Source organism: Pseudoliparis swirei, chromosome 4, assembly GCF_029220125.1.
Source record: "Pseudoliparis swirei isolate HS2019 ecotype Mariana Trench chromosome 4, NWPU_hadal_v1, whole genome shotgun sequence".
Lineage (NCBI taxonomy): Eukaryota > Metazoa > Chordata > Actinopteri > Perciformes > Liparidae > Pseudoliparis > Pseudoliparis swirei.
The window spans coordinates 13,259,353-13,274,333 of record NC_079391.1 but is presented as its reverse complement, the minus strand read 5'-3'; the positions used below and the strand labels follow the sequence as shown (position 1 = coordinate 13,274,333).

The following is a 14,981-nucleotide window of genomic DNA, read 5'->3' as shown; positions in this document are numbered from 1 at the left end:
GTCGTGTAATGTAAACATGGACTTTGGTCTTGACTTAAACCATACACCCTCTTTATCATAACAACTGCAATTTAAATACCTGTGTAAACATGTGAATGTTAATCAGTGTAAGAATTATTGTCATCTGATGTGTTGTTTTCAGTCATACAATACGGTTACATTTGCAGCGTTAAGTTGTTTTTGCAAAACTGATCAGTGAAGTACTTCTTAACGAGATGAATGAATTGCTGTTATTTCTCTTTTAATGGGATTTTTTGATCACAATAACAAAAACGATAACATAACTACAGTTAATCACGTATTAACCTTTCATATTAAACATATGATTAGTCAAAACAAGGTTTATGTGCCATTTTATAAGGTTTGCTATAAAAACCTACTTTACGTTATGGATCATAGTTGATCATATTTGTATGCTGTGTGCTTAGGGTCTTTGGCTATGCGTTGTTGAAGATATTGACTGAATGAACGGTTTCCGTGCATTGACTGTTTCACCAAGACTAACTTCCACTGGAGGGTGCTACATACCGATACTGAATACTTGGTAGTTGGTAATACATGACTGTACAACAGTACAACATTGTATTTACGAGCTGTACAATACATTTAAAATTATACATGGACTTTTTCTTTTGTGTTTACAATAAATACATCACTATTCATTTTTTTATTTGTATATGAAAGGGCGGGTAGTTTATAATTGATGTTTAGGGCCCAGTACATTATGGCATTTAATTTAGTCTAAATCGTCTTTATTGAGAAACGTCTTCAAAAATCACCCATGCGCAGTAGCGTTGGCGAGAGTGTGGCCTGAACCCAGCTTTCAAATATCGCTCATGTCTGTGACGTTTCGGATTAGTTTTGCTCTGGCGTTTGGACCATCCGGCGCACCGTAGTGATGTGGCTCAGAAAGTAAGCTTCCACGTCAGTAGGAAGTAGTGGAGAACTACAGACAACTCGCCAAAGGAATCACCTGAGCATTTTTACAGATGTAATTATCTAAAACTGGGTGTCGAAGGCCAGGTATGTTATGTTACTTACTGTTAACCGATATCGCGTTGAGTGGTGTTTCTTCTCCTCTGACCCGAGGGAAGTGCTAAGACAGCGAGCTAACATTACTGTCCTCCATTTCATTGCTAGCCTGGGCACAAGCTAGCCGGGCGTTAGCTAATGTTCGATAGGTAGCAATTGGTTATATATAGCTTCATTTCACGAAACCAATTGAATAGTCCACTTATTTGGCTATATGATGTCCGCGTTTAATTTGTCGTTTTGATGTACAACGTGTGTTGCTCACGGTGGCAGCGCTCCGGACGCTAACAGTAGTTTATGTTAATGCTGCGTGTCACACTTTCTTAAGTTGTGTTTAATCACCTTCTTTGTCATGACATTGCTTTTTTATTGACAGTGGTCTAGTTATATAGTGTGAACATGACCTCCTGTGTAACTATAACGTGTATTATATATTCAAAGACAGCTCGGCAATAATTCAGCTCCTCTATTTGCGTTTGCTTTAACAGCAGGCTGTCATGGCATGGATGTCTCCTTATAATTTCAGCTATTTATTGCCAATTCCATTCGGGATAAGTCTTAAGTTTCCAAAAACAAAAGACTTATCTGTATGGTTTGGGTGCACTGGTAACGTTATCTGTAGCATAGGCTACAGGAGATTTCTCAATCAACTTATATGTTCAGTGAGTTGCTGTTATGCTGGTGACTGTTACCCAAATGTAACAGGAGTGCCCAGCTGCCATTTGTAATAACATCTTAATGCAGAAAGTTAAAGTTTCATTAAATACCCTTGTTGACCGGGCCTTTATTGTTAGGGCCGTTATGCAACACAACATGTGTGCAACACAACATGTGTGCATTTTCTACCTGTGAGGCGAGACTACTGACTACTTGGATCCTGCTAAGTATCTTCTTTAAACTAGTTTTATCTGCTAAAGTTACTGTTGTATTTGTTGATTAAAGCTGCTAGATTGTTAGTCTGTCCTGTTTTAAGGAGTTGTTTTGGTAGAGAGGTGTGTCCTGTGTTCCGACACCTGAATCTTCACTGATTGGACGAGCGATCGTCACCTGGTTTCTATTGAGTGTCATTTGAATACCAAAAGCCAAGGGGCGGTGTCAACGTGGCTGGCTGAGTGTCTTTAAAAGATCTCCGGGCCAAGTCTGCAGTGTGCATTTTCTACCTGTGAGGCGAGACTACTGACTACTTGGATCCTGCTAAGTATCTTCTTTAAACTAGTTTTATCTGCTAAAGTTACTGTTGTATTTGTTGATTAAAGCTGCTAGATTGTTAGTCTGTCCTGTTTTAAGGAGTTGTTTTGGTAGAGAGGTGTGTCCTGTGTTCCGACACCTGAATCTTCACTGATTGGACGATCGTCACCTGGTTTCTATTGAGTGTCATTTGAATACCAAAAGCCAAGGCGGTGTCAACGTGGCTGGCTGAGTGTCTTTAAAAAGATCTCCGGGCCAAGTCTGCAGTGTGCATTTTCTACCTGTGAGGCGAGACTACTGACTACTTGGATCCTGCTAAGTATCTTCTTTAAACTAGTTTTATCTGCTAAAGTTACTGTTGTATTTGTTGATTAAAGCTGCTAGATTGTTAGTCTGTCCTGTTTTAAGGAGTTGTTTTGGTAGAGAGGTGTGTCCTGTGTTCCGACACCTGAATCTTCACTGATTGACGACGATCGTCACCTGGTTTCTATTGAGTGTCATTTGAATACCAAAAGCCAAGGCGGTGTCAACGCGGCTGGAGGTAATTGGCACTAACTTGGGCTCATAACCGGGTGGGGTTTTCGCGTCAGCTGTGGCGTCAGTGTGACTCATCGGACGAAGACTCGGAGGACAAAGACATAGGAGTCTTCCGTTGGAGTCAAGACTAGAGGACAAAGACATAGGAGTCTTCCGTTGGAGTCAAGACTCGGAGGACAAAGACATAGGAGTCTTCCGTTGGAGTCTTCGGGTGGCTGAGTATTTCCCATTTTTGAATATGTGTGTCTTTTCCATACCTGTGCGTATCTCTACTCGTAGTTACTATAGGACTCGCTCATTCATGTGCGGAACCCCTCCTCTGTTATCCTTCCTACCCGTTCTACTCACACCCAGCACCTGGTCACAGGAGGCCTCTGGAACTGTCAGTCAGCCAACCGCAAGGCCGACTTCATCTCTGGCTTTGCTGTGGAGCAGTCGCTTGACTTCCTGGCTCTCACTGAGACCTGGATCACAGCAGACAACACGTCTACCCGGCTGCTCTCTCCTCTGCCTTCTCCTTTAGCCACACACCCAGACCCTCTGGTGGGGTGGAGGTACAGGTTTACTCATCTCACCCACATGGTGTTTCTGTCCCTACCGCTTCCTCTTTATCCCACTGACTTTTGAGTTTCATGCGGTGACCGTTACTCATCCGGTCCAACTTCACATTGTTGTTCTCTACCGTCCCCTGGTTCTTTGGGAGATTTCTTGGGCGAGCTAGGCGTCCTCCTATCGAACTTCGCGGAACACGGCCCCCGCTCATCCTTCTGGGTGACTTTAACATCCAGACAGAGAAGTCATGTGATCTCTTACTCTTATTGTCTTCCTTTAACCTCTCACTCAGTCCCTCCCCTCCTACTCACAAAGCCGGCAACCACCTTGACTACATTTTCACAAGAAACTGCTCTACCTCTAACCTCACTGTGACTCCTCTCCATGTCTCTGACCACTTCTTCATCTCTTACTCTCTCTCGCTCTCTGGTACTGACAACCCACCCATATCTACAGACTCTGCACCTGTACGCCGCAACATTCGCACCCTCTGTCCTATCTGCTCTCCCCTCAACTGACTGCTTCTCACTCATGCATCCTAACTCTGCCGCAGACACTCTCCTCTCTTCCCTGTCTTCATCTCTTGATTCTCTTTGTCCTTTTAAGACACGACCGGTTCGGAAATCCTCTCCGGCTCCGTGGTTGTCGGACTCGGTGCGCCGAGAGAGCCACCCTGCGGCGGAAAGAAAATGGCGCAAATCGAATCAAGCGGAAGACTTGCTCTTCTATCAATCTCTCCTCTCCTCCTTCTCTTCCTCTATCTCTGCAGCCAAAAGCTCGTTCTACCTGACCAAAATTCAGTCTTCCTTCTCTAACCCCAAAAACTCTTCTCTATCTTTTCCAACCTCCTTGATCCCCCCTGTCCCCCTCCTCCTTCCACCCTTTTGCCGAGCCACTTTGTCGACTACTTTACAAACAAGATAGGCGACATACGCTCCTCCTTTACAAATCCATCTTCTATCACCTCACCAACACTAACTTCTTCATCCCCCTCTCTTTCCTCTTTCACCCCCTTGTCTCCCAATCAAGTTCTTAGCTTGGTGACCTCCGCCCGACCGACCACCTGCGCCCTTGACCCCGTCCCGTCTCCCATTCTCCAGGCTATTGCTCCTGACCTTCTGACCTTCCTCACCCATCTTATTAACAGCTCCCTCTCAACTGGCTGTTTCCCTAACTCTCTGAAGGAGGCGAGTCAACCCTCTCCTGAAGAAACCCACGCTCGACCCGTCTGAAGTCAGCAACTACAGACCGGTCTCTCTTCTTCCTTTTCTCTCCAAAACTCTGGGCGAGCTATCTTGAGCCAAGTGTCCTCCTATCTCCACAGTAACAACCTTCTTGACCCTCACCAGTCTGGATTCAAGGCCGGCCACTCGACAGAGACGGCCCTCCTTGCTGTCTCTGAGCAGCTTCACACTGCTAGAGCAGCCTCTCTCTCCTCTGTCCTTATCCTTCTCGACCTTTCTGCAGCATTTGACACGGGTAACCACCAGATCCTGATCTCTTCTCTTCAGGACCTGGGGATCTCAGGCACTGCACTCGCTCTTTCTCTTCCTACCTTAAAGACCGCACCTACCGGGTAACTTGGAGAGGATCTGTGTCTGATCCTTGTCCTCTCACTACTGGGGTTCCTCAAGGCTCCGTCCTGGGTCCCCTCCTCTTCTCTCTGTACACAAATTCTCTCGGCTCTGTCATTCGTTCGCATGGCTTCTCCTACCATAGCTATGCTGATGACACCCAACTGATCTTCTCGTTTCCACCATCCGAAACACGGGTGGCGGCACGAATCTCTGCCTGTCTGACTGACATCTCTCAGTGGATGTCTGCTCACCACCTGAAGATCAACCCTGACAAGACTGAGCTACTATTCCTTCCAGGAAAGGCTCCCCCACCCACGACCTGACTATCACCTTCAACAGCTCTGTGTTGGCCCCTACTCGGACTGCCAGGAACCTCGGGGTGACACTCGACAGTCAACTCTCGCTGACGGCCAACATCGCTGCGACGACGCGTTCCTGTAGGTACATGCTGCACAACATCAGGAGAATACGTCCTCTTCTTACTCAGAAGGCGGCGCAGGTTCTGATCCAGGCTCTGGTCATTTCACGCCTCGACTACTGCAACTCCCTCCTGGCTGGTCTACCTGCTAAGGCCATCCGACCCCTGCAGCTCATCCAGAATGCAGCAGCTCGACTGGTCTTCAGCCTCCCGAAATTCACCCACACCACTCCGCTCCTCCGCTCTCTCCACTGGTTACGGTGGCTGCTCGCATCCGCTTCAAAACACTGGTCCTGGCGTACCGTGCTCTGACGGATCGGGCCCCGTCTACATCCGGGATATGGTCACACCGTACACCCCGGCACGTTCGCTCCGCTCGGCAACAGCCAATCGTCTTGTGCCTCCTGCACCTCGAGCTAATCACTCTACATCCAGACTGTTTGCTGTCCTGGCTCCTCAGTGGTGGAACGTGCTCCCCACTGACATCAGGACAGCAGAAAGTCTCTACATCTTCCGTCGGAGACTGAAAACACACCTTTTCCGACTATATCTGGATTAAAACACAGATTAGCACTTCAGTGGCACTTAGATAGCACTTACTTATGGTACTTTTGTAGTTCGACTATGTTGAGGAAATGTTACTTCCTGTATTCTTGTTGTTCTTAGTTTGTACTCTAGGTTGAAATGCACTTATTGTAAGTCGCTTTGGATAAAAGCGTCTGCTAAATGACATGTAATGTAATGTAATAATCCAACTAAGCAATGCAACATATGGGTTTTATTAGCAAAAACACAGAAGCCACTTATTACATGCAGGTGTTCATACGCAGGTTATGATACTTTCTGTTGCACTTCTGGTTGGATGCCAAACTGCATTTCGTTGCTCTGTACTTGTACATGTGTAATGACAATAAATTTGAATCTAATCTATCAAATACTTTTTTAATTGTCTTATCCAGCGGCATTAAAACAAGATGTACTGCACATGCGATGCACACGCCTACGGCTCAACAAACAATTGTCAGATGCCCTTAGGCATTGACTTCGGGATCGCTTCGTGCAGTCATTCCTTTTGTACAGACTGGGCCTAGTGCAGTTCCAATCTCATGGGAGACCAAGTGCACAGTCCTTGTTTAGTGCAAAAATACATTGCAAAATATATCGGAAGGTAAAATGAGGTGTGAGGTCTGAGTTAGTCAAATCTAGTGAGTATCTCCCAGTGTGACAGACTTTGTAGTCGAAAATAATTTATTTATGTTCTATTTCACATATATATATATATGAAATAGAACATAAATACATTATTAATATATTTATTTGTGTATATAAATATATATATATACACATACAAGCATATAATAATTAATAACATGTGGTAGCTTTCCATCAAGGTTCTTGACCAAGCTTAGTGAAGGACTGAAGCATATCCCAGCGTGCCTTGAGTCAGAGGCAGATAGACCAGGACAGGTCACAAGTCTATGGCAGGGCAAACACCAATTTCCAATAGATCTGTTGTGCATTTCTTTAAGAGGACTCTGGAAGGAAACTGCTTTGTTAAGTGACAGTACTAAATATACAATGATCTACTATGCCGTACAATTGCAGTTTACATCCTGTAAATAAGAAGTGGTTATATTTGGTAAGTCATGCTTTGTAGACTCATTAACTCTGACAGTTTTCCAGTAAAAAATAATTCTTGATACCTGGATGACTTAAAGTTCTTGATAAATTTGTTTGTCATGCTTTCTTAGGCTGCTGCGAAGACAATTTAATATTATCCCAGTGCTTTATTCTCTTTCCAGAACATTTGGCTGTACAGTATATTTATCTTGTTTGTGTCTGTTGTTTATGCATATTTAGTTTAGTCTGCAATTTGAAGTTATATACCACATTTGCTGTACTTATATTTATGTGTATATGTTTTCTTTGCTACTTACGAGATATACTGTTTTTCTCCTTCTTTTAGGTATTTTCCAGTGAGCAACATTCATTGGGATTCTTCTAAACTGATACAAACCCAGCAGTAAAATGACAGCAGCAGAGAACGTGTGTTACACTCTGATCAATGTTTCATCTGACTCGGAGCCCCCTTCTGAAGTCAGCCTAAAAGCTGATCTAGGTAACTATTCTAAATATTAATTCGCAAAGCTATTTTAGGAAACCTTAATAAAACATGTAGATGGGAAATATTAATGTCTCCATCTGAATAAAAGGTGGGTGAAATTTAAATTAGTGGTGCTCAGAGTTGAAAAAGTAGTAAAAGAATACACATTTTTTTTAAACATCTCTTTTCTGAAACAATGTCTTGGTTTCTCTGGATAATCCAAAAACCTCATTGGTGAACATTTTCATAGGGATTATTACCTTAATATAAAAAGCCTCAAATTAAAACAGTTGACAGTGAACTCTATGGGTTGTCCAGAAAAGCTGTACACAATGTAGTGTTATCTACAAATAACTAAAATAATGAATTGCTCATCAAAATACAAATCGCTTTATACCCTCTGAAAAATGAAAACTAATTCCTTCAGAAAAGTTGTAGGTTAAGATCCATAAAAGTCATAATGCATGCTTGAGGCCTTGCCGATCAGATTGATAGTAATAATACTATTTTTTTTAACAGAGAAGGGGGAGATCAAGGCAAAGACTGAAGCCCTGAAGAAGGTCATCATCATGATCCTGAATGGTGAGAAGCTGCCAGGACTGCTGATGACGATAATCCGCTTTTTGCTGCCACTTCAAGACCACACCATCAAAAAGCTGCTGCTGATTTTCTGGGAGATCGTTCCCAAAACAACTGGAGATGGAAAACTGCTTCAGGAGATGATCCTGGTCTGTGATGCCTACAGGAAGGTGAGATTCATCGACTCACTCATAGATATTTTTAATCAGGTGTTCCCTCCATCGTTATACACCATGTGTAACAGCGAGGAAATACTGTTTATAGTAACGATGTGGAAACAAAAATAAGTCTTATTTTGTACCTACTAAATTGTCCTGATGAAATGGCAAGACGCACTCATCTAAAGGGATAGCTGGGTGGCCGGACTGCTGAACCTACATCATTTGTAATCGTATATGACGTTTGAAATTGTAACTCTGCTAACCTATTATAACTTATATTTTTTCTTTCCTCTATATTTATTATTTTAGTATTGTTATTGTGTTTTATTTGTATCATTTATTAATGCTCGAATGTTCACCCACTGCTGGGATCCTGCAATTTCCCCACTGTGGGACTAATAAAGGAATATCTCATCTAATATTTTGGTTTCATTTATTGTTTTTTAAATCATGTGAAATCTTTCTCTCAATTCCAGGACCTGCAGCATCCCAATGAGTTCATCCGTGGATCCACTCTGCGTTTCCTGTGCAAGCTGAAGGAGTCCGAGTTGCTCGAGCCTCTCATGCCAGCGATCCGGTCTTGCCTGGAGCACCGTCACAGTTATGTGCGCCGCAATGCCGTCTTGGCCATTTACACCATCTATAGGTACCAACTGTTAAATAGTTTATGTTTACTTGCTTTCCACACATACATATGTTGTACTCTATTCTTTCATTCATTCGACAAACTGCTATATGATATTTTCTTGTTTTAGGAACTTTGAACATCTCATCCCAGACGCTCCAGAGTTGATCCATGATTTTCTTGTCAATGAGAAAGATGCCAGCTGTAAGAGAAATGCTTTCATGATGCTGATTCATGCAGATCAGGTCCGTAGCATACTGCCCGTTGTCTTACTCTTCCTATTGTTGCGTGCCACTATGACCTACAGTATCTATCCCCAAGGCCCACCTTGTCTCCTGTCATTCACACAATCGCATCTTACAGGACCGAGCCCTGGATTACCTGAGCACATGTATTGACCAAGTTCACACTTTTGGCGACATTCTCCAGCTGGTCATTGTGGAACTGATTTACAAAGTGAGTCGAGGCCTTTGTTAGTCTAAGATATACTTCGTAACACAACAGCGTACTATCAGAGGATCTGCTTTAATGCCTGAACTCTTCCTGTGTTTGCTAGGTTTGCCACGCTAACCCCTCTGAGCGCGCCCGGTTTATCCGATGCATCTACAACCTGCTGCAGTCCTCCAGTCCTGCTGTGAAGTATGAGGCTGCTGGTACTCTTGTTACCCTCTCCAGTGCTCCCACAGCCGTTAAGGTACATCACCCAGGTTTATCTTGTGTGTGTGTGCTAAATACTGTATATACAGTACTGATATTGTCCTACACATGACCCAATAGTGGTGATGTCTTTGGTCTTGTACCTTCTCTGATGCACTCTGTGTTTTGTTGGACTCCAGGCTGCTGCCCAGTGCTACATTGATTTGATTATAAAGGAGAGCGACAACAATGTGAAGCTGATTGTTCTTGATCGTCTGATTGAACTGAAGGAGCACCCAACTCACGAGCGTGTACTCCAGGTACGTTGAATTATTGCTGTGGCTAGTTTGGGCTGCAATTACCAAATAGAATGTAGTGCCTTATAAACCTAACAGACTATTGTCCTCTATCTCAAAAAGGTTGTTATTAAAAACATAATTTACCAAAATGTAGGCCCCCATGAAAAAATATACTATTGACCTTTCAACATTTTAGCAGTAGTAGTATTTATGATGTTAGTCTTTTGAGTTCAACAAGTAATATTATTTGATATGAGACTAAACCTAATGTGTAAGAAAATATACAGATTTAAGTTTTCTATTTAGTTTAAAGAGTCAAAATCAGCAGAACAATCAGTAAGATGTCAGAATCTGGCAAACGTGATTTTATTCTGAGACAGCCCCTATATGCTGCACCATCTCCGTTAAGACCGAATGTGGATGTCGCCAACACTGTCTTTCCTTGTTAGGATCTTGTGATGGACATCCTGCGTGTTCTCAGCACTCCAGACTTGGAGGTCCGAAAGAAGACCTTGCAGCTGGCGCTGGACCTCGTTTCATCACGCAATGTTGAAGAGGTCAGTGGCGTGCACGGTATACCTGTGTTATTGTTGATTTCATGTCCAAACATGGATACCAGGGGGAAAGGGAATATACTGTTATTAGTGACATCTGTTTGTGTTCTAGTTGGTGATTGTTTTGAAGAAAGAAGTGATCAAGACAAACAACGTATCAGAACATGAAGACACTGATAAGTACAGGCAGCTGTTGGTGCGCACTCTACACTCCTGTAGTGTCCGCTTCCCTGACATGGCGGCCAATGTCATACCTGTGGTGAGTTTACTATTATTTAGCTCTTCAAGTTTGTTTTATTTCATCGCTTTCTGAGAGAGACCCAATAGTGGTTTACACTGTTTAATTGATAGGAATATAGTAAAGCAGTTTGTGTTGATATATACGATTTACAGCTGATGGAGTTCCTAAGTGACACTAATGAGGCAGCTGCTGCTGATGTGCTGGAGTTCGTACGAGAGGCCATTCAGCGGTTTGACAGCTTGAGGCCTCTCATCATCGAGAAGATGCTGGAAGTCTTTCACGCCATCAAGACTGTCAAGTAAGACTTTCTAAGAACTTTGAGGGGAATATTATGCATCATCTGGGTTTATGTCTCCTCTAATGGTTTTACAAAGCAAGTTACTTTTGGGTTAGCCTATGCGATCTATATAAATAGGTATGTCGGTCAACAGTTAAGTATGTATTATTTATATGTGTATTCAGTCTTTACTAATAAGAAGTCAATTCTCGTACTAAAACCATACCTCCAATGTCAGCTGATCTTTGAGGAAAAATCGCACTTTGCAGTAGTTCACCAGTTGTGTGTCCTCTGAGAAGTGATGCAAATCGAAACAAGTAGATGGACAATTGAAAATACCACAAATGGTACGTTTAAATGACGAATATAAATGTTGATCAATCTGGTGTGATTGTCAACCGTTACTTGGACTTGGCTGAGCTTTGTCATTAGAGCTGGGCAGTGTATCAATACGGGAGTATGAATGCTCTTGACCTTTGTCACCATTGTCATATTTTAGGATCTACAGGGGAGCGTTGTGGATCTTGGGAGAATACTGCAGCACCAAGGATGATATCCAGAGTGTGATGACAGAAATACGCAGGTCCTTGGGCGAGGTATGTTTGTCTTCGATTGTCAGAATTTGATGTTACACAAGCTAACCTGACAGTCCTTTTTTTTAGTTGTTACAAATATCTTGACATCTGTGTCACGTGGACAGATTCCGATTGTAGAAAATGAGATAAAGAAGGAGACGGGAGAGGTGAAAGCAGATGATGAAGTAAGTGTGGCTCCAGCCCAGAAGCTGGTGACAGAGATGGGCACCTATGTGACACAGAGTGCCCTCAGCTCCTCCAGGCCTTCAAAGAAAGAAGAGGATAGGTACAAACTGCTACTTTCTTTTTGGTGTGGGGTCTTGTCGTATGCCTGTAATATTCAGTTGATTGTATGGAGTTTGGTCATCTCAACACACCCAGTTCACTCAGTACACACTGATTTTGCTGTTGCAGACCTCCACTCAGAAGCTTCCTGATGGATGGAGACTTCTATGTGGCAGCTTCTCTGGCCACCACACTGACCAAAGTGGCCTTGCGCTATGTTGCTATAGTTCAAGACAAAAAGAAACAAAATGTAAGTTGTTCTCTCTTCACTGACACCTTTTGTAAAAATCCTTAAACCAGCAGCCTGTTCCTCTGATCCATGCTTTCTCGCTGTCCTTCTCAGTCCTTCGTTGCGGAGGCCATGCTGATCATGGTCACTGTGCTGCACCTGGGGAAGTCCTCTTTGCCCAAGAAGCCAATTACAGACGATGACGTTGACCGCATCTCGCTGTGCCTCAAGGTTCTGTCCGAGTGCTCACCACTTATGAATGACATTTTTAACAAGGAGTGCCGCAGATCCCTGTCGCACATGCTGACTGTCAGACTGGAGGAAGAGAAGCTGTCACAGAAGGTAATCACGGCTGATTCAGAGGGCTGAACTTAATATTTAATCTTGTGACAGTTGGGCACAGCTGAAGCAACACCACAAGTAGAGGAAGTAAACTCATGTTTTGTGTTGATGCTCTTCACAACAACATTGTCGCTGCAATTTCTGTCTGCACAAACTGTTACTTGATTTTCTTTTTTCTTTTGCTTTTATACCTTGTTTACTATTTTAGATATTTATGGTGTTTGGATTCCGTAGTGAGCTCCTTATATGTCGGATTATGCCCCAAAACATAACCATATCCATTTCTTATTCTGACCACAGAAAGAGTCTGAGAAACGCAACGTCACAGTGCAGGCAGACGACCCGATCTCTTTCATGCAGCTGACGGCCAAAAACGAGATGACTTCTAAGGAGGACCACTTCCAGCTCAGTCTGCTGGCTGCTATGGGCAACACTCAGAGGAAGGAGGCTGCGGATCCCCTTGCTTCAAAACTCAACAAGGTACACCACAAACCCTGCCAGAGAATTATGTTGAGCACAACCCGACTGTGGGACACAGATTTTGGGCTGTAAATATCATCTCTGCTAGGAAATTGGACTGATTGATTTTTATCTTGAAAACTTGCCCATTCATAGTTGTGATTATAATGCATGAATATTTGAAGAATTCAGTGTGACATTTTTCTCAGAGGGAGATGCTTCTTTTGATTGCTCAGTGGGCAAGAGAACGATTGTTTGTGTTTGGATTTGTACTGATATTCTATATACTATTTAATTTTAGTTATCTAAAGTTAATTTACGCTATGGGGATCATTTTCTATACGTTATTGTTTTTATTTTTCATCCCGCTGTACTTCAAATGCACTGCAATAAAAACCCTTTTAAGAAAGTGAAGTGCCAAAAAAACCTCTTGTGAGGAAATATTATTTAGTTATAATAGAATTAATAATTAAATGTAATTCACGTTTTTCTGTTCTAGGTCACCCAGCTGACGGGCTTCTCAGACCCAGTGTATGCTGAAGCGTATGTTCATGTCAACCAGTATGACATTGTGTTGGACGTGCTGGTGGTCAACCAAACCAGTGATACTCTCCAGAATTGCACTCTTGAGCTGGCCACTTTAGGTTAGTCTGCTTTCTTTTCCACCACATTCGACTGCACATGTTCGCTTCTCTCTATTCATGCTTATCCAAGCCAATCACATTGTGCTGCTACATAGTGCTACGTATGCATTTCACTCAACGTGTCCTTCCCACAGGGGACCTCAAGTTGGTTGAGAAGCCTTCTCCTCTAACTCTGGCTCCTCACGATTTTGCGAACATCAAGGCCAATGTCAAGGTGGCGTCTACTGAGAACGGCATTATATTCGGCAACATCGGTAAGAATCATTTGGTGTGTTTACCGTCACATTTCAACTTGTGTTTGTTTCGACGCCTGTGGGCAGAGCATGTTTTCTCATTTGTTGGGTATGTTTGATTCTGTCTGTTCAGTCTACGACGTGTCGGGAGCTGCTAGCGACAGAAACTGTGTCGTCCTCAGTGACATCCACATTGACATCATGGACTACATCCAGCCAGCGTCCTGCACCGATGCAGAATTCAGACAGATGTGGGCGGAGTTTGAGTGGGAAAACAAGGTGAGCATTTGCATTTCTACTTTGTGGCAAGGTACCAGAAACAAACGGGCTTCACACAACTTTGTTTTGCATCATGAATAAAATATTTTTTCAAGGTTTGTTATTCTCTAGTTTTCTATACTCCCCATTTGTAAGGGAACACATTGATTTATATTCAACACATCACTACCCTTACTTGAATGTTATGGATGTGGAAGATGGCCTCTAAGGAATTGTTTCTGTGTCGTAGGTAACGGTGAACACCAACATCACTGATCTGAACGAGTACCTCCAGCATATCCTCAAGTCCACCAACATGAAGTGTCTGACTCCTGAGAAGGTTGGTATGAGACGTCACATACAGCAGAGCTAAGAAAGTAAATTGTGGTTTTAAAGAATCAGGAGTGGCCTTTGTCAGTAATGTATCGCCACGCCCATCATATTAAAATAAGTGCTTCAATACTTTGCTGTTTTACAATATTCTCAACGCGTTTCTTTTCGTCTCGTGAACCAGGCGCTGTCTGGCTTCTGCGGCTTCATGGCTGCCAACCTTTATGCTCGTTCTATCTTTGGAGAAGATGCCCTGGCTAATGTCAGCGTCGAGAAGCCCATCCACCTGGGACCAGACGCACCTGTCAACGGACACATACGCATTCGAGCCAAAAGTCAGGTGGGTCACAGCTGCTGCAGCAGAAGGACTTACTCATCTCTGAAGTAGAGGCTCAGTTGAATTTATTTGCTCTCAACTTGATAAATGCTTTTTGAAGTACCACATTTAATCTAATAACCCGTTGAAAGAATAGATAAGGAGAGTGAATATATGAAATGAGCTGTGATGTTGCACTAAAAGCGTTTTGCTCTTATCAGTAAGTATACAATCTGCTACAATAAATCCTCCCTCCTTCGTTTCACAGGGGATGGCCTTGAGTCTCGGTGACAAGATCAACCTCTCCCAAAAAAAGTCAAATATGTGAGACAACCCTGGTCCAGATGTAAAAGTCCCTCTTCTGTCATCCATCTTTTCATCACTGATAATTAAGAATTATATGGTTAGTTGCTTCTGTGCTCTTCTTTTTTTTCTAACATCAACGCTGTCATTTCGGTAATTTTCTTTTTCTGTCCTGTTTAATTTTCAATAAAGAAATGTATTAAAAGAGACAGCACTTTGCTTTATTC

The 14,981-nt window shown here is 42.9% G+C and overlaps 1 protein-coding gene across 3 annotated transcripts; it reads left to right on the top strand.

Annotated features, from left to right (window-relative positions):
• Window positions 1-922: 922 nt before the first annotated feature.
• copb1 (COPI coat complex subunit beta 1) lies at window positions 923-14,963 on the top strand. 3 transcript variants are annotated; one of them, XM_056412935.1, is made up of 22 exons: window positions 923-1,023; window positions 7,271-7,423; window positions 7,928-8,157; window positions 8,625-8,794; window positions 8,904-9,018; window positions 9,137-9,229; window positions 9,330-9,467; window positions 9,610-9,729; window positions 10,158-10,265; window positions 10,375-10,521; window positions 10,656-10,801; window positions 11,280-11,376; window positions 11,481-11,641; window positions 11,770-11,890; window positions 11,984-12,211; window positions 12,512-12,691; window positions 13,170-13,314; window positions 13,449-13,568; window positions 13,681-13,826; window positions 14,056-14,145; window positions 14,320-14,475; window positions 14,720-14,963. In XM_056412935.1, exons 2-22 carry the CDS (start codon window positions 7,333-7,335, stop codon window positions 14,777-14,779), a joined length of 2,862 nt encoding a protein of 953 aa, XP_056268910.1. In that variant the 5' UTR covers window positions 923-1,023; window positions 7,271-7,332; the 3' UTR covers window positions 14,780-14,963. The 3 variants fall into 3 exon arrangements, with proteins under 3 accessions (XP_056268910.1, XP_056268912.1, XP_056268911.1); XM_056412937.1 differs by lacking the exon at window positions 923-1,023 and adding an exon at window positions 5,241-5,323; XM_056412936.1 differs by lacking the exon at window positions 923-1,023 and adding an exon at window positions 5,311-5,327.
• Window positions 14,964-14,981: the final 18 nt, after the last annotated feature.